This window comes from Colobus angolensis, unplaced genomic scaffold (genome assembly GCF_000951035.1).
Source record: "Colobus angolensis palliatus isolate OR3802 unplaced genomic scaffold, Cang.pa_1.0 Scaffold240, whole genome shotgun sequence".
Taxonomy (NCBI): Eukaryota; Metazoa; Chordata; class Mammalia; order Primates; family Cercopithecidae; genus Colobus; species Colobus angolensis.
Window position 1 is genome coordinate 1,683,437 of NW_012115600.1, and position 23,180 is coordinate 1,706,616.

The 23,180-nt window shown below is 52.6% G+C and overlaps 3 protein-coding genes across 8 annotated transcripts; 2 read left to right on the forward strand and 1 right to left on the reverse strand.

The window, feature by feature from the left end:
- The first annotated feature begins 704 nt into the window (after nucleotides 1-704).
- PITHD1 (PITH (C-terminal proteasome-interacting domain of thioredoxin-like) domain containing 1) lies at nucleotides 705-10,443 on the forward strand. The gene is made up of 6 exons (XM_011945570.1): nucleotides 705-1,032; nucleotides 1,756-1,799; nucleotides 2,198-2,275; nucleotides 7,868-7,972; nucleotides 8,510-8,618; nucleotides 9,490-10,443. Exons 1-6 carry the CDS (start codon nucleotides 835-837, stop codon nucleotides 9,589-9,591), a joined length of 636 nt encoding a protein of 211 aa, XP_011800960.1. The 5' UTR covers nucleotides 705-834; the 3' UTR covers nucleotides 9,592-10,443.
- A 2,881-nt stretch (nucleotides 10,444-13,324) lies between these two features.
- On the forward strand, nucleotides 13,325-17,738 carry LYPLA2 (lysophospholipase II). Of its 6 annotated transcripts, none has more exons than XM_011945573.1 (10): nucleotides 13,325-13,427; nucleotides 14,852-14,955; nucleotides 15,198-15,229; nucleotides 15,353-15,418; nucleotides 15,902-15,949; nucleotides 16,063-16,133; nucleotides 16,267-16,340; nucleotides 16,426-16,527; nucleotides 16,629-16,806; nucleotides 16,883-17,738. In XM_011945573.1, exons 2-10 carry the CDS (start codon nucleotides 14,878-14,880, stop codon nucleotides 16,897-16,899), a joined length of 666 nt encoding a protein of 221 aa, XP_011800963.1. In that variant the 5' UTR covers nucleotides 13,325-13,427; nucleotides 14,852-14,877; the 3' UTR covers nucleotides 16,900-17,738. The 6 variants fall into 6 exon arrangements, with proteins under 6 accessions (XP_011800963.1, XP_011800964.1, XP_011800962.1 ...); XM_011945574.1 differs by having other exon boundaries at nucleotides 16,886-17,738; XM_011945572.1 differs by having other exon boundaries at nucleotides 16,629-16,802.
- A 60-nt stretch (nucleotides 17,739-17,798) lies between these two features.
- Nucleotides 17,799-22,835, reverse strand: GALE (UDP-galactose-4-epimerase). The gene is made up of 11 exons (XM_011945582.1): nucleotides 22,517-22,835; nucleotides 21,023-21,560; nucleotides 20,751-20,866; nucleotides 20,252-20,365; nucleotides 19,853-20,029; nucleotides 19,205-19,318; nucleotides 19,049-19,115; nucleotides 18,875-18,960; nucleotides 18,687-18,764; nucleotides 18,350-18,464; nucleotides 17,799-18,206 (listed from the first exon to the last, which is right to left on the reverse strand). Exons 2-11 carry the CDS (start codon nucleotides 21,141-21,143, stop codon nucleotides 18,148-18,150), a joined length of 1,047 nt encoding a protein of 348 aa, XP_011800972.1. The 5' UTR covers nucleotides 21,144-21,560; nucleotides 22,517-22,835; the 3' UTR covers nucleotides 17,799-18,147.
- Nucleotides 22,836-23,180: the final 345 nt, after the last annotated feature.

The following is a 23,180-nucleotide window of genomic DNA, read 5'->3' on the forward strand; positions in this document are numbered from 1 at the left end:
GGGTTTCACCATGTTGGCTAGGCTGGTCTCCATCTCTTGACCTCGTGATCCGCCGCCTCGGCCTCCCAAAGTGCTGGGATTACAGGAGTGAGCCACCGCGCCCGGCCTGCTGAGTTCTTTAATTGCATTATTTCATTTAATACTCACTGTGACCCTATGAAACAGATACTATTCTTTCCACCTTACAGACGAGGAAACGGAGTCTCAGAATAGGGGAAATCACTTAAGGTGTCACAACGGCCAGTAGCAGACCCAGTCTCTAGGTCTGGCCGTGCACAAAGCCCCGTGCTCTCAAGCTGTAACCCCGCTATCAAGAAAGTGGTTATGCAAGTGGGCCTGTGAACTCTCAACGCCTAAGCGTGCGCATGTGAGACAGCGATAAGCTCGCGTTCTCCAGTCTCCAGGGCCTTATCATTCCTCACGCTTTCCTCCATCAGCTCGCAAAGAAACGTGGTGATCAAGGAAGAGAGCACAGGCTCCAGCCTCGTTGGGGGAGGAGAATTCGAATCTCAGCCTGTGAGTTTACTCAGCACACCCGTTTAATCTCTCGGTCCTTCAGTTTCCACACCTGGGAAGCTGGGACAGCAGCAGCATACAACTCCAGGACCGGAGTCCACACGAACTCTGGCACCCGGGAGGCGCGAGTCCAACGTCAGTTCCGCCCGACCCCGCCCCCGCTTTCTCCCTGGGCGCATGCGCCGCGCAGCGGCGCCTTTTACGACGCGGCGGGCGCGGCGCGCTTGGCGGCCGGAGATAAGCGGCGCGGAGCTAGTCTGAGCAGAACGAGCGAGTGCAGCGGCGGGGCGGATAGGACGCGCAGGTGGCAGTGTCGCCATGTCGCACGGTCACAGCCACGGCGGGGGCGGCTGCCGCTGCGCCGCCGAACGGGAGGAGCCGCCTGAGCAGCGTGGCCTGGCCTATGGCCTGTACCTGCGCATCGACCTGGAGCGGCTGCAGTGCCTTAACGAGAGCCGCGAGGGCAGCGGCCGCGGCGTCTTCAAGCCGTGGGAGGAGCGGACCGACCGCTCCAAGGTGGGCCGCCTGGGGCTTGGGGCGGGCGGGGCGGGGTGCGCGTTTGGCCTCGGGCCTTCGGTCTACTCATTCCTGATGTTAAAAATAACGACAGCCTGGTTGCCAAGCGCTTTTCTGTGCCTGTCTCCTGCCAGCTCTTTGGGAGGCGAGCAGCGTTGAGTCTCCCCATTTTGTATATAGGGAAACTGAGGCCGAGAGGGAACGGGGACAGTTTTGTCAAGCTACACAGCCTAACGCTCTTCCAGGGCTGTGTGGGTTAGAGAGGATGGCCGTGAGGGCCGTTGGACCATTGGTGCTAATGGCTGCCTCATCATATTACCTAGTGAAGAAGAGCCTAGGGAGATGAAAGGTGTTTCCCATATAAAGCAAAGGTTCTTTATATTGTGGGGTCGCAGACCCCCTTGCTATCTATTTGAAAACGATGGACCTTATCCTCAGAAAAATGCACGTAAGCACCTGCCTTTCAGTTCACACTTAAGAAGACTCTTCGACCCTGGAAATTCATTCATGGGTTTTTATTAAGCACCTTCCAGTTGGATGACCTGTGGCTGTTAGGACACTGGATAAGACTGATTAGCTTCAAGTTAGTAAGTCTTGGAAAACAAAGGGAGAGTGACTATTCCCATTGCACCGCAGTTGTAGAACAGGGTGGGAGATGCCTGAAATTGTAGGCTCTCAGCAAATATTTGTTGCTTTCTCCTCCCCCCTCCCCATCCCCTCCAGTTTGTTGAAAGTGATGCAGATGAAGAGCTTCTGTTTAATATTCCGTAAGTATCTCCTTGGTGCCTACCTCAGGCTAAATAAGCTGTACCCAGTTGCCTCCTCAGATGAATTCATTCACTGGTGTCAAGAGCACACCATTCGCTGGTGTCAAGAGCTTCTTGAAATGGGATAAATTAATTTAATGGGTTTGAGGAGGAAGGCATCATAGCTTTCTTGGTGCAGACTGGAAACAGATGTAGTTGTTGAACAATAACTGAGAAATTGAGGTAAATTTCTTAGAATTGTAGAATGCTAGAGGTGGACAGGATCTTAGAAATTACCTAGTACAAGTTGACAGATGAGTAAACTGAAGCCCATACAAGGGAAGGGTCTTGCCCAGGGTCACACAACTAAACAGGTATTCAAACCCAGGTTGACAACCTTTTCTTTTGCATTCTGGCAGATTTACAGGCAATGTCAAGCTCAAAGGCATCATTATAATGGGAGAGGACGATGACTCACACCCCTCTGAGATGAGACTGTAAGTGGCAAAAGCTTAGGCCCTCAAGGAGCTCCTCTGGTAACATTTTATTCCAGAATAGTATCATTTTTCTTCTTACCAGGTTTAATATTTCCCCTTTTAAAATATCTTGGCCCTGTTCTCATTCTGCATTGGAATACACATATTTCTTCCTGAATTAATGACCTTCTTAGATTAAGCATCTTTAGGCCCAACACCTTGTCTCATATTTCAAAGTGCATACTATGACACGATTCATTCAGAGAGCATGTGTAAATGTCATTTCTTGATGACTTTGCAGTTTTCTTAATAACTAGCTGCAGATCTCATGTGATCTTTATGATTCTATTCTTGGGGTTAGCTTCAACATTTTTCCTTGCTGTTTCATACAGTAATGATCTTATGTGTTTTGTTGACGTGGAATTACTCCACTTGAGTTTGTGTGGCATTTAGTTAGCAAAGTTGTGTATGCTTCTTGCAACACTGAATCTTTTGCCAACAGAGTTAGTACCCTTTTTGACAACTTACCTTATTCCAGAACAGCCTTCCTAAAAGAAAGGGAAAACTGCTTTTTGAGTGCTGGAGAAACATACAAGAAGAACTTTACATTTAAGAAGTTCAGGCCGGGTGCAGTAACTTTTCCCAAAAAACCAATAAAAGATGACATATAGGTTAGGCACGGTGACTCACACCTGTAATCCCAGCACTTTGGGAGGCTGAGGTGGGCAGATCACCTGAGGTTCGAGACCAGCCTGGCCAACCTGGTGAAACCCTGTCTCTACTAAAAATAAAAAAATTAGCCGGGCCTGGTGGTGCACACTTGTAATCCCAGCTACTAGGGAGGGTGAGGCAGGAGAATTGCTTGAACCTGGGAGGCAGAGGTTGCAGCGAACTGAGATCTCTCCACTGCACTCCAGCCTGGATGACAGAATGAGACCCCATTGCAAAAGTAGTAATAAAAACAAATAAATAAAAAATTAAAATCCTAGAGGCCGGGCATGGTGGCTCACGCCTGTAATCCCAGCACTTTGGGAGGCTGAGACGGGTAGATCACCAGGTCAGGAGTTCAAGACCAGCCTGGCAAAGTTGCTGAAACCCCATCTCTACTAAAAATACAAAAATTAGCTGGGTGTGGTGGCACACGCCTGTAATCCCAGCTGCTCAGGAGGCTGAGGCAGGAGAATCGCTTGAACCCAGGTGGCAGAGGTTGCAGTGAGCCAAGATCGCCCCACTGCACTCCAGTCTGGGTGACAGCAAGACTCCATCTCAAAAAAAAGAAAAAAAAAAAAATTCAAATCCCAGCACTTTGGGAGGCCGAGGCAGGCGGATCACTTGAGGCCAGGAGTTCCAAGATCAGCCTGGTCAACATGACGAAACCCTGTCTCTACTAAAAATACAAAAATTAGCTGGGCATGGTGGCACACGCCTGTAATCCTAGCTACTGGAGAGGCTGAAGCATGAAAATCACTTGAACCGGGGAGGTGCAGGTTGCAGTGAGCCAAGATTGCACCACTGCACTCCAGCCTGGACAACAGAGCCAGACTCTGTCTCAAAAAAAAAAAAAAAAAAAATTCATCTGAAAAATTGATTAATTTAAAGGACTTTAAAGAGATTTAAGATATATTGTAGTTGAGTGTTAGAAACATGAATTTGGAAGCAAATACATGTGTTTAATCATTTTAAGCAAATAATACCTTTGATGCTTTTGGAGACTCATTTACTTGGAAGATGATGGACTGACCTGAGAATATTAGACATCTATGCTGCATTGTGATTTAGAGTGTGGGGTCTGGAGTAAACTGGGTTCAAATAATGTCTGTACCACTTGCTACCTTCATGACTTTGAGACCTTATCTTCTATGCCTTGATTTTCTCATATCTAACATGGGAATGGTAACAGTGCATACATAACTTATAAGATTGTGGAGAGGCTTAAATGAGATAAAACATGTAAAGAGCTTAGATTAGGTCTGGAACACAGTAAGTGCCCGATTTTGGGTGAGCAGGTACAAATACATAGCGCTCAGTTCTAAGCACACTACATGTATTATACTTTATCAAACGTAAAATGTCAATGTGCCATTATATTATATACAGTTAATACAGAAAAAAATGCTATTTAACTATGACATGCCATGGACACATCCAGAAAAGTTAGATTGAGAGTATTAAATCAGGGAAGTTTGAACACAGATGAGGTGTTGCTTGTTACTAAAGGATTACCATTCAGCCAGGCGCAGCGGCTCACACCTATAATCCCAGCACTTTGGGAAGCCGCGACAGGCAGATCACCTGAGGGCAGGAGTTCAAGACCAGCCTGGCCAACATGGTGAAACCCTGTCTCTACTAAAAACACAAAAATTAGCCGGGCATGGTGGCAGGTGCCTGTAATCCCAGCTACTCATGAGGCTGAGGCAGGAGAATCACTTGAACCCAGGAGGCAGAGGTTGCAGTGAGCTGAGATCATGCTACTGCACTCCAGCATGTGCAACAGTGCAAGACTCTGTCTCAAAAGGAAAAAAAAAAAATTACCATTGGGCTGGGCACAGTGGCTCATGCCTCAATCCTAGCACTTTGGGGAGGCTGAGGCCAAAGGATCACTTGAGCCTAGGAATTAAAGGTTATTGTGAATTAAGATCATAAGATCTTATATTGTACCCCAGCCTGGGCAACAGAGCAAGGCTTAAAAATATTTATTTATATATTTTGAGATAGGGCCTCACTTTGTCACCTAGGCTGGAGTGCAGTGGTGCAATCATAGCTCACTGCAGCCTCTACCTCCAAAGCCCAAGCAATCCTCTCACCGCAGCCTCCCAGGCAGCTGGGAATACAGACATGTGTCAACATGCCCAGCTAATTTATGTATTTTTTTGCAGAAATGGGGTTTTGCCATGTTGCCCAGGCTGGTCTTGAACTCCTGGGATCAAGCAGTCTGCCCACCTCAGCCTCCCAGTGTGCTGAGATTATAGGAGTGAGCCACTGCACCCAGCCTAAAAAAAATTAAAAAGAATTGCTGTTAATTTTGTTATCTGTTGATGTTGTCAATTATTGTAAAATGGTATTACATATATTTTGTTTGTTTGTTTGTTTGTTTGGAGACGGAGTCTCTGTCGCCCAGATTGGAGTGCAGTGGTGTCATCTCGGCTCACTGCAAGCTCTGCCTCCTGGGTTCACACCATTCTCCCACCTCAGCCTCCCGAGTAGCTGGGACTACAGGCGCCGGCCTGGCTAATTTTTTGTATTTTTCAGTAGAGACAGGGTTTCACCATGTTAGCCAGGATGGTCTTGATCTCCTGACCTCGTGATCTGCTCACCTCAGCCTCCCAAAGTGCTGGGAATTACAGGCATGAGCCTTGGTGCCCCGCCACATGTATGTATCTTTTTAAAGCCCCCCCTCCTTCCTGCCCCCACCCTTTTTTTTTTAAGATGAAGTCTCACTTCTGCCCAGGCTAGAGTGCAGTGGTGCAATCTTGGCTCACTGCAACCTCCGCCTCCCAGGTTCAAGTGATTCTTCTGCCTCAGCCTCCCAAGGAGCTGGGATTACAGACGCCTGCTACCAAACCTGGCTAATTTTTGTATATTTTACAGAGATGGGGTTTTGCCATGTTGGCCAGGCTGGTCTCAAGAACTCCTGGCCTCAAGGGAACCACCGTGCCTGGCCTAAAAGCCCTTTTTAACGGTATATATTATATATATTTATTATTATTATTTTTTTAAGACAGAGTTCTGCTCTGTTGCCTAGGTTGGAGTGCAGTGGCCCAATCTTGGCTCACTGCAACCTCCGCCTCTTGGGGTCAAGCGATTCTCTTGCCTCAGCCTCCTGAATAGCTGGGGTTACAGGCACACACCACCATGCCTTGCTAATTTTTTTTTTTAGTTTTAGTATCGACAGGGTTTCGCTGTGTTGACCAGGCAGCTCTCGAACTCCTGACCTCAAGTGATCCAGCTGCCTCCGCCTCCCAAGGTGCTGGGATTACAGGGGTGAGCCACCGCGCCTGGCCCATACTGGAATATTTATAGGTGAAATGCTGTGTCTGGGATTGCTTTAAAATATTGAGCTTAAACAAAATCGGGCTGATATAGGCAAAATCTACAAAATGTTGATCATTGAAGATAAGTGAAAAGTATGTGGAGATTCATTATGTTCTCTCTGCTTTTATGTAAGTTTGACCTTTTCCATAGTAAAGTGTGTTTAATATATGCATTGCTTAGAATTGATACAATTTCATCTCCATACCAACTGTGTGGAATATGTACTATTATTATTCCCATTTTACAGATGAGGAAACAGAGGTTAAATCAGGTGCCCAAATTTACTCAGCTGGTAAGTGACAGAGCCAGGCTTGAATCCCAGAAAGTCTAGCTCTAGATTTTAACTACAGTGCTATACTGCTTGTCATTATGCCGCTTATAAATGTTCACTATTATTATTATTCTGTGGTGCATCATTCTTAGAAACACTTTGAAGTAAACATTTGCTTTCTTAAATTACATGATTTTGCTCCAGCTAATATCGAGGCCTCTTCTCTGTGGGTATGTTAATAAAACACCCTGGAATTGGTGGGGACATGTGGCTTAGTCTTTGGGAATTTGTGGGTTATAGAGATAGCTACTTTTTAGATTACTCTTTGAAAAACATTTTCTTCTCTAGCAGTTTACTTTTTATTTATTTTGAGACGGAGTCTCATTTTCATCCTGGCTGGAGTGCAGTGGCGTGATCTCGGCTCGCTGCACCCTCTCTAGCAGTTTAGATGTGAGATTGCAGTCTTTTGTGCTCTTTCAAAATGGAAATCCCCATGTTATAAATTTTTTAAGAACTGTAAGGTGACTGAGTATATGACGTAATTTTTGGACACAAAATGATTGAGCATTGGGTTACCTGATCTTTTATCTCTTAACTGTGTGTAATATGTTTCTGCCAAAGTATGTATTTTTCCTATGAGTAAGCTGTTTTATTTAATAACATCCTCAGTTTGGTCTGAATGTGCTGAGTTGTTTATTTTCTCCATGCATTTGCTGCATGTGACCTAGTTTGAGCCGTCTCTTTGTGTATTGCTTCTCATGTGATATTAACCCACTCAAAGATGCCATGGGGTTATGTTGCAGATCTCAGCTCTTTTTTTGTTGGATTAAAGATATTTGTAGGCTGGGCGCAGTGGCTCATGCCTGTAATTCCAGCACTTTGGGAGACCAATGTGGGCAGATCACCTGAGGTTGGGAGTTAGAGACCAGCATTGCCAACATGGCGAAACCGTGTCTTTACTAAAAGTACCAAAATTAGCTGGGCGTGGTGACATACACCTGTAGTCCCAGCTACTCAGGAGGCTGAGGCATGAGAATCACTTGAACCTGGGAGGTGGAGGTTGCAGTGAGCTGAGATTGCACCATTGCACTCCAGCCTAGGTGACACAGTGAGACTCTGTCTAAAAAAAAAAAAAAAAAGAAAGAAAAAGATATTTGGAGATACTTGTATAAAATGTTATTTCTAAAATTTGACCCCCAAATTCAGTCTCCTATTGATAGAACCAAAACCATTTAAGCAGTCAGAAAGTTTTGAAAACCTGAAACGTGATAATGCACATTTCTTGACTTTTCTTTCCTTTCCTTTCTCAGGTACAAGAATATTCCACAGATGTCCTTTGATGATACAGAAAGGGAGCCAGATCAGACCTTTAGTCTGAACCGGGATCTTACAGGAGAATTAGAGTATGCTACAAAGTAAGCACTGGGCCTGTCTTCCATTCTCTGTGGCTTCTTATAGGGCTTGCCATTTGTTTGTGGCCAGTCTCCTGCTCTCTTAGCATTGGAAATGAGTTAAAACAGTGGGGGAGACTGGATCTTTGGCTTGGTCAATTTTTGGCAGAGATTTCAGTGCAAGCCACAGACTTGTTAACTTGTAAGCAACTGGCAGATCTGAATGAACTCCTAGGGTGGTTTTTAGGAAAGATATATCTCCCATTAGTTTAGGTTAACACTAAATGTGCTTTAGAATCCTTGCTGGGTTATGCAGCATTTCGCATTCCTGTTCCTTGAGGGCAGGAGCAGTGTTTATCCCTACTGTCTTGGACAGGATCTGGCAGGTGCTCAGTAAATGGTCATTGAATTAATTGCCAGTCCAAAGGAGAAGGAAGGACTCAGGAGCTCTGACTTTGCCTGGCTTTTACAAGCTGGAGCTGAATTATTGTTTTACATGGTGGTGAGATACTCATTGAACTGTAATTCATACCTTCTTTCCCTATTCCTGTCATCCCCTAGAATTTCTCGTTTTTCAAATGTCTATCATCTCTCAATTCATATTTCAAAAAACTTCGGAGCAGATACGACAAAGGTCTTTTATATTGGCCTGAGAGGAGAGTGGACTGAGGTAAGATGGGGTTGGAAAGGTTGTGCCCTCATGTCTACATATCTGCACACTGTGGTGATGGGAGCGGTAGGGAAAAAAGCAAGTGTCACAATTACTCCCAGTTTGTTATTTTTCTTGGTTTTATCAGTATGAACTTTTCGTCTCATTTGACAAACTACAAGTATTTTTAAGGGGGTTGAAACTGTTATTTTCAACCCCCTTAAATATATAACATATATATATATATTTTTTTTAATATATCTTGGCTCACAGCGACGTCTGCCTCCTGGGTTCAAGTGATTCTCCTGCCTCAGCACCCGCCCTCCCCCCGCCTCCGAGTAGCTGGGATTACAGGTGCCTGTTGCCACGCCTGGCTAATTTTTTTGTATTTTTAGTAGAGACGGGGTTTCGCCATGTTGGCCAGGCTGGTCTCGAACTCCTGACTTCAGGTGATCTGCCTGTCTCAGCCTCCCAAAGTGTTGGGATTACAGGCATGAGCCTCCATGCCCAGCCTGAAATTGTCATTTATATTCACAGTTTTTTCCTTTCAAATGCTTTCATTGAGTATTTTTGATAATCTTTTCTATTCATGGACCAGGGATAAGATAATACGATAGACAGATTCCTGTTCGCATGGTACCCCCATTATAGTAGAGAGACTGAATCTTCAGAGTTACAGGGTGAATCATTGATAATGATCTTTGCAGCTTTCTGAAATTAACAAGTATCAAAATTGGGAGATATTAGATGATGACTTCTAAGTGTTAAAATCAGGAGATATTAAGTGATGACCCCTAGAAATGAATCTGAATAAGGACTACTGCAACGTGTGTGGTGTGGGAAAGGACTGTTCTTCTAATGGCTGGCTGACCCAGCCTCAATTTTCTTGCAGCTTCGCCGACACGAGGTGACCATCTGCAATTACGAAGCATCTGCCAACCCAGCAGACCATAGGGTCCATCAGGTTACCCCACAGACACACTTTATTTCCTAAGGGCTGGCCAAGGCTCCCATAGAGGTGCTGTGTCAGTGAAGATGTACGACTACCTATTGGGAAGGACAAAGGGATGAGGCTCCACAGAGAGTTGGCTGCCACAGCCTCTGCCAAGCTTTGTCTTTGGGGCTTGCTGCAGAAACCTGGCCAACGGAAGATATGACACCACTGGGAGGGTTGTGTAGGTGCCAGGGGACCATCGTTCTTCTTTAGGGCGCTGCGGAAATTGGGTCTTGGGCTGGGTGGCATCTGGCAGTCATGGATAACATTTGCTTTTCCAGTCAATGTGGCCATGTGATTCCAAGTGTCATGTTGCTTTGTGGCAGGATTGTTGTGTGACTTGTTTTTTGTTTTCTTTTGTTTTTTTTAAAGGAAACTTTGTGGGTTATAGGAAACTTTCTGACGCCTCAGGATTGTGTTAATAGTAGCCATCAGAGGGGTCTCCAGCTAAAACACTTGTTCCTGCTTGCTCCTTTACCCTCTCATTGTTCAGCATTCTTGTCAAGTTGCCCAGCTTGGAGTTGTCTGTCACGCACATGTGTCCTGTGGTTATAGCTAGAAGGTCAGGAGTCTCCTGCTGATGCGTGATAGCTTAAGCTTGGGGAGAAGGTCTTTTCCGCTGCCTAGCTAAGCAGTCTGGGGAGAGCATGGGGATCATTTCTGTGTGTGTGGGTAATCTGGTTGGTAAGATTGAGACTTAGTTAAGATTTCCCTTGGAACTTCCTTAATGTTTATTAGCTTCTAACTAGTGTTGTAAGTCCAATGCCAGAATTTGGAGATCTGAGTTCTTCTTTTCATGGCTTTTATTCACTGTGACTAATAAGCTTCCTAATAAATCCTTGCCAGACTTAATGTTTGTATTTTCTTTTGAGTTCTTGATAGCAGTGATACAACTCTCGTGTCATGGGGAACTGTACTGAACTTTGAAATTTTTTTTTTGAGATGGAGTTTCGCTCTGTCGCCCAGGCTGGAGTGCAGTGGCCGGATCTCTGCTCACTGCAAGCTCCGCCTCCCGGGTTTACGCCATTCTCCTGCCTCAGCCTCCCGAGTAGCTGGGACTACAGGCGCCCGCCACCTCGCCCGGCTAGTTTTTTTGTATTTTTTAGTAGAGATGGGGTTTCACCATGTTAGCCAAGATGGTCTCGATCTCCTGACCTCATGATCCACCCGTCTCGGCCTCCCAAAGTGCTGGGATTAGAGGCTTGAGCCACTGCGCCCGGCCACTTTGAAATTTTTTGTTGTTGTTTTGGACTAGGTAGATTATAGGAAGTGCCACAATTAAATCAAGACTGGATCAGTTTTTCCAGGAAAGGTCAAGCTTAATTTTGTACAGTAGACCAAAAACACTCCTACACCCATATATAGTAAAGAAGAAGGTGGGGTTGAAAACCTGTATTTCACAAAAATTAGCTGGGCATGGTGGTGTGCACCTGTAGTCCCAGCCACTTGGGAGGCTGAGGTGGGAGGATCACTAGAGCCCAGGAGGTCGAGGCTACAGTAAGCCATGATTGTGCCACTGCACCCCAGCCTGAGGTGACAGAGTGAGACCTTGTCTCAAAACAACAACAACAAAACCCTGTATTTCATTTTGCACAAAGGGAAGTAATTTGTAGAATGACATTTACAAAAATGAGGGAGAACCAATTCTGGAGCTCATCAGAAGAAATGAGGGTGAAGAAATTGAGCAGCTCATGTGGTCTGCTGGTAGACCAAAGACTTTGGACTTAAAACTCAGTTTAGCAATTGAAGAAAATGTAAGTATCTAAAAAGGGGATTTGATATGGTCAGTATTCTCTCCCTTGCAGAAAACAGGAACAGGTGATAAAGGGAATTAGTGTTGAATCTGATCCTTTCGGGAGAATTCGTCCGAGGGATTGGCCCATGCTGCTGTTTGGAGGATATAGCCACTGTTTCTCCAGCCTGTCCTAGGAAAACTCTGCCACCACCAAACCTTGTTGGCCCTCAAAATTTCTAAAATGCAGCCTGAAATAAATCAGAATAGAAATGCTGTTCTTGAAAAGCACGAAGGAGGCCGGGCGCGGTGGCTCACGCCTGTAATCCCAGCACTTTGGGAGACCAAGGTGGGCGGATCATGAGGTCAGGAGATCGAGACCACCCTGGCTAACAGTGAAACCCCATCTCTACTAAAAATACAAAGAATTAGCGGGGCGCAGTGGCGGCGCCTGTAGTCGCAGCTACTCGAAGGCTGAGGTAGGAGAATGGCAGGAACCCGGGAGGCGGAGCTTGCAGTGAGCCAAGATCACGCCACTGCACTCCACCCTGGGCGACAGAGCGAGACTCTTGTCCCCCCCAAAAAAAAAAGAAAAAAACACGAAGGGGCCTATTCACTCAGCCACAGCCTCTTTATTTCAGTTGGATCATTTTTTGGAGTTGAAAGAAGGGCTATGTTTAAATTTGGAGTGGGGGAAAAACAAAGTTAGAAATCAGAGCAGACGAGCCCTTCACTAATTCCACTAATTAAAGCATTAATCACAGCTCCTGGGACTGAGCCTCTGAATTTGAAGCTTCACTGAAGAATTTGTTGTAAGTGTCATGGTGTCTCAGGTGATTGAGGTTGCAGGAGGAACTGTTCATTCTTCCATAAGTGGGGACATTACCCTCCTTTTTCTTTTGACATTCAGTCCCGAGTCCTTGGCTTGCGGTGGTCCCCTAGGCCCAAAGTTTTCTGCCCTGAATCCTGGTATTGTAGGCTCCCTGACCTGTTGAGTATTTAGGACCAAATTGCCTCTGGGCCTGGGGGAAGTGCTTTATTGAGCTTTCAACTTTGTACTGTTTTCTTTCTGTTCAAAGAAAACACTAGTATAGGTTAAGCTGGCAGAGTGAGTCCTAAGTGACTGAGGGGCAAGTGTGACTCATTTCCTATTTGCAGATCCCCACACATTCTCAGGGACATGCTGCTTCAACTCAGTTTGCCTTCCTTCTGACTTTTATGTGGTCCCTGATACCTATTTCCACTTCAGCTTGAAGGCAGCGTTTTGTGCACTGTCTGCATGACATTGCTTGTGAAGGGCAGCGCTAACACTGCCAGTGCCTGTCCAGCTCTCCTGATATGGCTTTTGTATTTTTCCTAGGTCCTTTTTTGCGTGATTAACGCATCACGCTGTGATTTTACTGTATAAAGCATGTTCACACAACCTCATTTAAACCTACCAATAAAGCCCTGAAGGAGGCAAGGTGGTTATTACTATTTTATATCTCAGGAAGCAGATCCAGAGAGGCAGAATTTCAATGGAATCCCAAGGTTGCTGTTTACTTGCTTCCTTGAGCCTCAGTTTCCCCATCTTTTTAAGGCTGGAGAACTAGATGATCTGTAAGGTCCCTTCGGTTCGGAGTGTGTCATTCCATTCATGATCCTGGAATAGGGCATGAAAGCCAGTGGCAGACACCCGAGACCTTAAGAGGTGTGTCCCATAGGGATGGCACGGTGGTAAAGTTTATGCGAACAATAGTGTGAGGGATGCCTCTCCTTCCGGTCAGCCCTCCTCCAGGAGGCGCATGGGTGGTGGTAACAAGTGGGAGTCTTGGGTGCCCTGTCTCGATTCTACAAGGTGGGAGCGGGAGAGAACCCAGCGACTGCACGACCGAATGACGGGGAGTGGCCCCACCGCCTCCAACATGGCAGCTTCTATCCAGCGAAGCCGGGTCCCTGCTTCCGGGTTCCGTACTGCCGGCCAGGCTACTTCCGGCAGCGCGATGGCTGGGTTCCCGGGACTCGAACGGAAGTTCCGGCGGGGGCGGCCGAGGGGGAAGAGTGTGTGTCTGCGGGAGAAAGAGGAGAATTGCCCAAGCGGCCTCGGAAGCCCCAGGGAGTGGAGGTAGCCAGCCGGCGGCTGCGGAGGAAGGGCATGTAGGGGAGGTCGGCCTTGGGAGGGTCCCGGAGAGCGGGGAGGGGGACCGCGATAGGGGAGGATGGGGGTGGGGAGTGAGGTACGAAGGAGCTGTCCAGTCTTGGGGACTTCGGGAGTGGAGTGGGGCTAGACAAGGGGGTGTCTGGGTATAATGGGACAGACTTCGGGGTCGAAAGTAGAAGAGCCCATTGTGGGGCGGGGGCTTCCCCAGAGTCAAAGGTACAAAGCCCCATTGTGGGCAGGTGCGAGTCCCGGGTCGGGGTAGAAAATGTTACTGGGGAGGGTGACCCTTGGACAGAACAGAAGTTCCCACTGTGGGGAGCAGGAGATCCTGGGTCAGGGTGGAAGTTCTCTAGGTGTAGAAGGAGACAGATCAGGGAGAAGGCACCCCTCCAAGGAGGGACCCTGGGCGGGAGGTGCAAGTCCCCACGGTGGAGAAGAAAGGGAATCGCAGCTCAGGGCGGGAGATGCGTTCCCCAGTGGGAAGAGGAGCCCCGGGTCACAGGTGAATGGTCCCATTGTGGGGAGCTGCCCTCAGGGGCCAGAGATGGAAGGTGAGGCCAGTTGGGAGGGGTGGGCAGGCACTTGAAGGCAGGTAGTGGAAGCTTCCGGCGAGTTTGGAGGACGCCGGCGAGTTTGGAGGATGGGGAGGGGCCAGCCAGCCTGACATTCTTTTGTGTGTTTGGGAGTCCCAGAGCATGGTCAAGCCGGGGCTCGTTTGCAGTCAGTGGCAGCAGCAGCAGGTAGCTCCGTTTAGGGGGGCGTGGAGCACCAGTTTGGGGTTGGGTGGAGTTCTTAACGCTATCTGGGGACATGGGCAGCCCCCTGGGGGTCTGGAAATGGATGGGCCAGAAACTGCTGTGAAGGCTGGATGGGGGCTGGGTCGGGGGGAGGTTGAGATGGGGGTTGGAGGCGGCACTGAGTAGGGGATGGAAGCTCCTTTCCCTGGCATTTTTCTCTCTATTTCCCATAGGGCCGGGAGCTGGGGAGGCAGGGACCCAGGGATGATTGGAGAGAAGGGGGAAGGCACTGACCCCCGAGGAGTTAGAGGGGTAATGAAGCAGGCGTGCCGCTGCCTCCCCTCTGCCCCCTGCCCTACAGTCCCTGTGTCCTGCAGTCCCTGTGCCCTGCCTCTGCCTGTCTCCAGCAAGCTCAGATCCTGTGGTTGGGCCAGAACCAGAGACACACGTTCTGGGCCACTAGGGTGGCTGCCTCTGCCTTTCAACCCTGGAACTGAGGCAGACTTCCTTCCCCTGTGCCCTGGGACTTGCCTATTTGTGCCCAAGACAGAACCTGGGTGCTGTGTGGGGCTGATGGCCTGGTGGCCTCTTGGGCCAGGATTGTGTCCTGTGCCTGGTTTTGCTCTTGACTGCCACCCCTGATGTGTGCAGGCCCCCGCCGTGGAGCCGTGTGGTGTATGTGTGGTAACACCATGTCTGTGCCCCTGCTCACCGATGCTGCCACCGTGTCTGGAGCTGAGCGGGAAACGGCCGCGGTAAGGGTCCCCGTTCACGCACGGCCAGACACTGTGGGAGCAGCTGGAGGACCAGCTGGAGGGGGTGTGGGAAAAATGGAGGTGGCAGTGATGAGCAGGGAGGATCCTGAGGCCAGGAGGCTCAGGGTAGTAACCTGTTTGCTACCTGGTTCCTCCAGGTCCTTGGGGGTGGGGGAGGGGTGGGCAGAAGTTGGAGAACCTAGAGGGAACCTTCCTGTCTCCCCATTTCCATCCTTTTCCAGGTTATTTTTTTACATGGACTTGGAGACACAGGGTAAGTGACTGAGGAGGGGTGCTTCTTAAGGAGGGGGCCTGGGCCCAGCAGCGGACTGGAGAGGCCTGCACGTCCCCTTCTCTTCCTACCACATCAGAGCCTTTTCTCCCGTCCCTCCTACAGGCACAGCTGGGCTGACGCCCTCTCCACCATCCGACTCCCTCACGTTAAGTACATCTGTCCCCATGCGTGAGTGTCACCCCAGCAAGGGAGGGGCTGAGGCTGGGGATCATCTGGGGGTGGTCCTGGCATCCCAGGCCCGTTCTCTCCTGTCAGCTGCATCCTGGGGCTTGGGCTCAGGGCAGTCAGAAGTGGCATTTTCAGCCTTAGCTCCTGTGGAGCCCCCAGGAGTGGGGTCCAGCACCAACCCCCAGCTCTAGGGCCTGCTAGACCTGAGCTCTCCTAGAACCCACACCTCCCTTTGCCCCTTCCCCAAGTACTCACTGACTACCTGGGACCCCGTCACACCAAGCACTGGGCTCTGCTTCTCCATCGCTGGCGCTTTGCTCCAACCACAGCCTCCAGCCCCACGTGGCAGGTTGCCTGGCAACACCTTAAACACAGGCCCTGCCTGCTGGGAGGGCCCCCAGGGGCGGCGCGGCCCCACTGGGCTGTGGGCTGTGGCCTCGTCATTCCTCCTGAGCATGCTGGGCCCTCTGGCTGTCTCCCCAGGCCGAGGATCCCTGTGACCCTCAACATGAAGATGGTGATGCCCTCCTGGTGAGTCTGGGAGCGGGGCTGGGGGCAGGGGGACGAGGACACTTGGGCTGAGGGAGCTACAGGGGGCTGGCTGGCTGGGGTTTTCTATAGCTGCCTGTGCCTCTACTCCCCAGGTTTGACCTGATGGGGCTGAGTCCAGATGCCCCAGAGGACGAGGCTGGCATCAAGAAGGCAGCAGAGAACAGTAAGACCCCAGCCCCTCCTCTGCCGCCTCCTTCCCCTGCCCCCCAGGAAAGCTCTGGGCGGTTCCTCAGCCTGGCTCCGTTCTTGGGCCCCTTGGCAGCTTCCCCCCACCTACTCATGCCCCCTCCCCCCAGTCAAGGCCTTGATTGAGCATGAAATGAAGAATGGGATTCCTGCCAATCGAATCGTCCTGGGAGGCTTTTCACAGGTGAGGGGAGAGGGGTGGGGGTGTACGGGGTAGGGGTGGCAGGTGAGTGAGCTGTGCCCTCATGATTCCTCTCTTCTCCCTCCAGGGCGGGGCCCTCTCCCTCTACACGGCCCTCACTTGCCCCCACCCTCTGGCTGGCATCGTGGCATTGAGCTGTTGGCTGCCTCTGCACCGGGCCTTCCCCCAGGTGAATGTCCCTACTGACCCCCCCACCTTTTGGGTCTGCATCCTCGTGGCTTGGGGACTGCTGCAGCACTAGCTTTGCCCTGAGTCCTATCCGGCCCCCAGGCAGCTAATGGCAGTGCCAAGGACCTGGCCATCCTCCAGTGCCATGGGGAGCTGGACCCCATGGTGCCTGTACGGTTTGGGGCCCTGACGGCTGAGAAGCTCCGGTCTGTTGTCACACCTGCCAGGGTCCAGTTCAAGACATACCCGGGTGTCATGCACAGCTCCTGTCCTCAGGTCAGTGGGGGACCATTTCCCACTCCCGCTTCTCTGCCTCCAGCCAGGAACCTCTCGTGATCCCCTCTTAATCCCCTCAGGAGATGGCAGCTGTTAAGGAATTTCTTGAGAAGCTGCTGCCTCCTGTCTAACTAGTCGCTGGCCCCAGTGCGGTGCCCCAGCTCATGGGGGACTCAGCAAGCAAGCCTGGCACCATCTTGGATCTGAGCCGGTCGAGCCCCTGTCCCCACCCTTCCTGACCTGTCCTTCTCCCACAGGCCTCTGGGGCAGGTGGCAAGGCCTGGCCTGGCCTTCCTTCCTGGCCTCAGCCACCTGGCTCTGTCTGCAGCAGGGGCAGGCTGCTTTCTTATCCCATTTCCCTGGAGGCGGGCCCCCCTGGCAGCAGTATCGGAGGGGCTACAGGCAGCTGGAGAAAGGGGCCCAGCCGCTGACCCACTCACTCAGGACCTCACTCACTAGCCCCGCTTTGGGCCCCCTCCTGTGACCTCAGGGTTTGGCCCATGGGGCCCTCCCAGGCCCCTGCCCCAACTGATTCTGCCCAGATAATCGTGTGTCTCCTGCCTCCACTCAGCTGCTTCTCAGTCATGAATGTGGCCATGGCCCCGGGGTCCCCTTGCTGCTGTGGGCTCCCTGTCCCTGGGCAGGAGTGCTGGTGAGGAGGTGGAGCCTTTTGAGGGGGGCCTTCCCTCAGCTGTTTCCCCACACTGGGGGGCTGGGCCCTGCCTCCCGGTTACCCTCCTTCCCTGCAGGCCTGGAGCCTGTAGGGCTGGACTGAGGTTCAGGTCTCCCCCAAGCTGTCTCACCCCCACTTTGTCCCCACTCTAGAGCAGGGAGGCAGTGGGGGAGGAGTTGTGTCTCGTCTTCTGTCTCCATGTGGTTTTTGGGTGTTTTTCTTGTGTCCTGGATTCCGATAAAATTAAAGAAATTGCTTCCTCATTGCTCAGGCCTGGCTGAGTCTATTCCAGGGGTGGATAGTGACCATCTGTGAGAACCTGCCCCAGTGTAAGAAAACTTGTTTTTATTTTTAAATACTTTGGAAAGCTCTTTCAGAGCAGTATAAATGAGTCCCTGGGAGGGGAGGTTTTGTTCCAGAGCCTTGCCCCCTCGCTCGCTCTTGGTGGTCCTCATGAACTCTTGGACCCTGTGGAAGATAAGAGTTAGAGACCTCGGCCTCCTGGTCAGTGGAGCCCTTGGCCTCATGCCTGGTGGGATGAGCGGGCCCAGCTGGGGTTTGAGGTAGGGGAGGCCGTGGCTTGGCCCCAGCAGCTCCAGGGCCCTGGGTTCCTGCCAGAGGCTAGAGGGCAGGCAGCTGCTGCATTTCCTGGTCCTTGGTAGGGGAGGGTCCTCAGGCCTGCGCGCCAAAGCCTGAAGGATTCTGCTTCTGCCAGCGCCACAGATCCTCACCTGCAACACGGCGAGGTGTGTGCTCAGGGCCCACGGTGGAGTGCAGAGCCTCCCCCCTTTCCACAGCCTGCCCTGGCTGGGCATGCCCAGATCTGATCAGCCCCTCCTCGGCCCCTAACTGCAGGGCTCCGGCCAGCACTCACACATCCTGTCCAGTCCCAAGGCTGCTGTCCACCCCAGCTCCTCGTGGGCCAGGCTGGGGTTGGCGTAACAGGCTGCCACATCACCTTCCCGCCGGGCCACCACCTTGTACGGGATCTGCAAGACAGGAGGTAGTTGGAGCTTAGCTGAGCCGGCCAGGTCTTTAAGAAGCGGAAGTGCAGAGCAGCAGCTCGCCCGCAGGCACCTGGTGCTGGGTGCTAGGCAGGCTGAGGAGACTGGGCAGTGCCAGGTGCCCACAGGAGAGGTGAGTGGGAAGGGCCAAAGCTGCTGTGCTGCTGAGAGCTGGGTGGGGTGAGGTGGGTGGGGCAGGGGGCCTACCTTCTTCCCAGAGGCCTTCTCCATAGCTTGGACCATCTGCAGCACTGAATAGCCTGTGCCCGTGCCCAGGTTGTAGATCTGCCCCGCAGAGAACAGGGTTTATGGAAGGAGCTGGACTGACCACCCCTCTGGGCCTCTCTGCCTGGATCTGGTCCCTCCCCTCCCTCATTTCTCCCTTCTCTTCCTACCCGGCAGCCACACTGCTCTTTCAGCTTCCTCAAGGCTGCAATGTGGCCCTTGGCCAGATCCACGACATGGATGTAATCCCGGACGCCTGCAGAGAAGGGAGCGTGTTGGATGGGGAGTCTGTTCCCCCTGACTCTCCTGGCTCCCACTCCTAGGTCCCCCGGTCCTAGGCTCACCTGTGCCATCCTCTGTGTCATAGTCATTGCCGAAGACATTCAGGGCCTCCCGTCGCCCGACCGCCACCTGGAGGTGGAGATCAGGTCGGTTCCTCTCAGATGCCGGGCACCAGCTATAACCCCAGGGTCACTCCTGTCCCTTCCCTTCTGCCTTACCTGGGAGACATAAGGCATGAGGTTGTTGGGTGTGCCCTGGGGATCCTCGCCGATGCAGCCAGAGGCATGGGCACCTGTGGGGTTGAAATAGCGCAGCAGCACTGCGTTCCAGGTCTGTGGGATGTGGGTCAGGCGGTGAGGCCAGAGGCACAGGCAGTGTGTCCCAGCTGAACCCGGAGCCCTCCCCATGCCTAGTCTGTTTTTTTGAGATGGAGTCTCACTATGGCCCAGGCTGGAGTGTGGTGGCCTGATGTGGCTCACTGCAACCTCCGCCTTCCAGGTTCAAGCAATTCTTATGCCTCAGCCGCCCAAATAGCTGGGACCACAGGCACACACCACCATGCCGGGCTAATGTTTGTATTTTTAGTAGAGATGGGGTTTTACCATGTTGTCCAGGCTGGTCTCAAACTCCTGACCTCAGGTGATCTGCCCACCTGGGCCTCCCAAAATGCTGAGATTACAGGCATGAGCCACCGCGCCTGGCCAGTTGCCTGTTCTTTAGAAACGAGCAGGGGATGGGGCCCTCTACTGCGACTGCCTGAGCCTTAGCTTCCTCCTTAGCAGGGGTGTTCAGAATCCCACCCTCAGGCTCAGGGTGGGCTGGGCCATCAATCAGTGGAGCCAGGGTGCTATCAAGGGGGCCCTCACCTTGTCTGCCTGGCACAGGTCCCGGATCATTTCCTCGATGAAGAACTTGGACTTGCCGTAAGGGTTGGTACAGCCACCCGTGGGGTGGGCCTCGTCCAGAGGCAGGTACTGGGGTTTCCCATACACAGTGGCTGAGCTGCTGAACACTAGGTTCTTCACCCCATGGGCCTTCATGATCTGGCCATGGAGAGGTGGTGTCAGTGGCCTCCGCCTCACACATTACTCCCACCCTGTTACTCCTCCACAGGAGAATGGGGCTGAGGTGGGGAAACTGAGACTGGGACGTAAAGACCTGAGTCCAGGATGATAGAGCTTGGGCTCTGTGTTTGGCACTGCCTGCCGGGCTGGGACCCAGCTGGGCACCCTCCTAATGCCTGTGCCCTGCCCCATGCCTCTCACCTCCAGAAGCTGGATGGTCCCAGTCAGGTTAACTCTGTAATAATCCAGAGGCTTCTGCACCGACTCGCCCACAGCCTTGAGCCCCGCAAAGTGGATGACCGCCATAAAGCTGTGCTGCAGGGGCGACATGGCCAGAGATTGCTCTACTGGCCTTAGTCCTTGGCAATGCCCCCGGCCTGCCTGCCTGCACCCACCTTTTCTTTTCTTTTTTTGACACTCTTGCTCTGTTGCCCAGGCTGGAGTGCAGTGGTGCCATCTCAGCTCACTGCGGCCTCCACCTCCCGGGCTCAAGTCATCCTCCCACGCCAGCCTCCGAGTGGCTGGGACCACAGGTATGGGCTACCACACCCAGCTAATTTTTGTATTTTTCTGTAGAGATGGGGTTTCACCGTGTTGAGCAAGCTGATCTTGAACACCTGGGCTCAAGTGATCTCCTCACCTTGGCCTTCCAAAGTGCTGGAATTATAGGCATGAGCCACCATGCCCAGCCTGCACCCACCTTTTTGAAGAGACGCTGTAGGGCTCCCTGGTCCAAAATATCCATCTCCTCAAACTCCACAGAGCGGCCTGCCAGCTCCTGGACCCGCCGCAGGCTCTCAGGCAGGGAGCCCCCTCCTGGTAGGGTACATGTAGGCCACATCATCACGACATGGGGTGCTGTGTTCCCAGGTACTAGCCAGACACACATTCCCCACCTGGTGGTGGAGGTGGAATCCAGAGTTTTGCTTCTGCCATCCCCTCAAGTAGTCCCAGCCCCACTGCCCCGCTCACCACGGAAGGCGTTATGGAAGTTGTCGATGACCACGGGCAAGTAGCCGGCCTCCAGCAGCTCCAGCACCGTGTGGCTGCCAATGTAGCCAGCGCCACCTGTTACCAGCACCTTCTCTGCCATGGCACCTGGCCCAGGATAGAGAGTCTCAGAGGTGGCTTGGGCTGCCCGCTCAGAGCTTCCTTCCCACTGGAATCCTGTCCCCTATGCTCACTTTGGAAGGAGGCAGCAGTGTGCCCTAGGTACCAGGCTGGCTCAGAAGTCAGCCCTGCGGCAAGTCTGGATACTATCACTTTCTGGCCTTAGGCTTTGGAAATTAGCCTCTTGGCCTCAGTTTCTACCTCCGTAAAACGGAGCTAATAACTAAACATCATGAGGCAGTGTGAGGGTTCAGTGAGGTGATCTTGAGGGCCCACTACAGCAGAGCTGGGGAGACGGACACAGGCACCTTATTTTCTAGTTCCACTTGTCTTGGAGTTGGAAAGATGGAATCTGAGGATCCACACTTCTTTCTCCAAGGTGACTGAGGAGCGGAGAGTCCTGGGCAGAAGGAAAATAGCAGCAGGATTGGGACTCCAGGGTCCCAGGAAGGGGTTCTGTCTGCTCAGACCAAGGCCTGTCCAATGCCTCCACCTTCGCTAGGTGTAAATTGGCACCTGGGCTCAGTGACTAATACCTCCTGCTCTAGGCGGCCCGCACCCCCTTTCCCTCAAGGGTCAGCTGGGAGGAAGCAGGAAATAGATCACATGGCCTCAAGGATGAGGTCTTTGCCTGGAAGGCTGAGGCCAGCTCAGGGGCAATCACACCGTGGTTGGTCCTGGAGTGGGCCCCACCCAACCCTCGCTCAGCCTCTGCCCATGCCAGGGCCAGCCCGGTCACTCCTGGCTCGGAGTTAGGAATCCCGCCCAAGTTAGGCCTCTCTGGGTAGGCCGTGTAGACGTGGACTTTGCCAGGTGCGCACCTCCACCCTGAACAAATTGCGGGCAGAACAGCCGGGACGGGGAGGAAGCCCCAGACACTAAGGCCTTTCATTCCCAGCGACCAGGCCAGCTGCCACCTTCCTCCACGCTGCCTCTATCCCCTTCTGGGCTCACGCAGCTCCAACCCACTTGACCAAGAGCCCTCTGCGTGCCAGGCTGTGTACCAGGCACTTTTGCATGATTTTCCTGAATTCCCCCAGCATCTCGGTGAGGCAGGTGTTACCACGGGCATTTTACAGATACAGACACTAGGGTCAGAGAGGTGAAACAGTTTCCCTTCGGTCCCACAGCTGGCGACAGCGGGCTGAAATCTGGATCGCCAGGCTTGCAGCCCGGCCCCCTCCCCAGGCGGCTCGCCCTTCCCCCACCGCTCCCCGCTGGACTCTGCCCGCCGCGCGGAAGCCGCCCCCGCCCCCGCCCCGCGCCCGGCGCGGACCCCGAAAGTGGTGGCAGAGAGGCCCTGGGAGGCAGGAAAGCTGGTCTCAGCCCGGCTGCGCCCCCGACCCGCGGAGTGACCTTGCTCAGCCGTCGCCCCCTCGGTTTTCCCAGTCTGTCTGCTGGAGGAAAGGGGAGCCGGGCCGTGGGCACTCTAGGGCGGCTGGGTCTCAGGCTGGGCTTTGGGCTGTGGCGCGGAGCGGCGCCGAGCTAAGAGTCCCCAGGCCGGGAATGAATGAACCCCGGCCGCCCCAGCCCAGGCAGCGGGGAACTGGGACAGAGGGGGCGGGCCTGCCCCGTAGGGACTCTGCCAGGAACGCGACCCGCCCCTCGGAAACTCCCTCGCTCCCCGCGGACTCCCCGGCCCCGCGAGCCCACCCGGCCCTTCATTCCGCCTCCCGAACCTGCTCGGGTTCCCGCGCCCCGCACTGGCTCCAGAGGCACCGCCTCCTGCGCCCGAGCGGCGGGCCCTTTAAGTGCTGACGGCCCACCCCGACCCCGCTCCTCCACGCCCCCAAGGAAACGTGTCACTCGGGTTACGGCCACTACGGGGACGCCGGGAGGACAAAAGACCTCCGCGCTGTGACTGCGACTGCGCGGCGCACGCCCACGGAAGGCGGAAGTGGGCGGTGCCACCCCGCGAGGGGCGCAGCCAGTGCCAGGTCCCGGGAGCGGGTGGGTCCCTGCCCGTGCCCCGGGTCCCCAGGCCAGCTTGTCGCAACCCCTGGAAGAGGGCCGCGCTTCC

Excerpts from the sequence above, each read along its gene's own strand:
- PITHD1 (XM_011945570.1), top strand. The coding sequence starts at position 835 with ATGTCGCACGGTCACAGCCACGGCGGGGGCGGCTGCCGCTGCGCCGCC. Across the intron at positions 7,973-8,509 it reads GAATTAGAGTATGCTACAAA|AATTTCTCGTTTTTCAAATG; the intron begins GTAAGCACTGGG and ends GTCATCCCCTAG. Across the intron at positions 8,619-9,489 it reads TGAGAGGAGAGTGGACTGAG|CTTCGCCGACACGAGGTGAC; the intron begins GTAAGATGGGGT and ends ATTTTCTTGCAG.
- LYPLA2 (XM_011945571.1), top strand. The coding sequence starts at position 14,878 with ATGTGTGGTAACACCATGTCTGTGCCCCTGCTCACCGATGCTGCCACC. Across the intron at positions 16,134-16,266 it reads CAAGAAGGCAGCAGAGAACA|TCAAGGCCTTGATTGAGCAT; the intron begins GTAAGACCCCAG and ends CCCTCCCCCCAG. Across the intron at positions 16,528-16,628 it reads TGCACCGGGCCTTCCCCCAG|GCAGCTAATGGCAGTGCCAA; the intron begins GTGAATGTCCCT and ends TCCGGCCCCCAG.
- GALE (XM_011945582.1), bottom strand. The coding sequence starts at position 21,143 with ATGGCAGAGAAGGTGCTGGTAACAGGTGGCGCTGGCTACATTGGCAGC. Across the intron at positions 20,867-21,022 it reads CTTCCATAACGCCTTCCGTG|GAGGGGGCTCCCTGCCTGAG; the intron begins GTGAGCGGGGCA and ends GTACCCTACCAG. Across the intron at positions 18,207-18,349 it reads CTTGGGACTGGACAGGATGT|GTGAGGATCTGTGGCGCTGG; the intron begins GTGAGTGCTGGC and ends GCCGTGTTGCAG.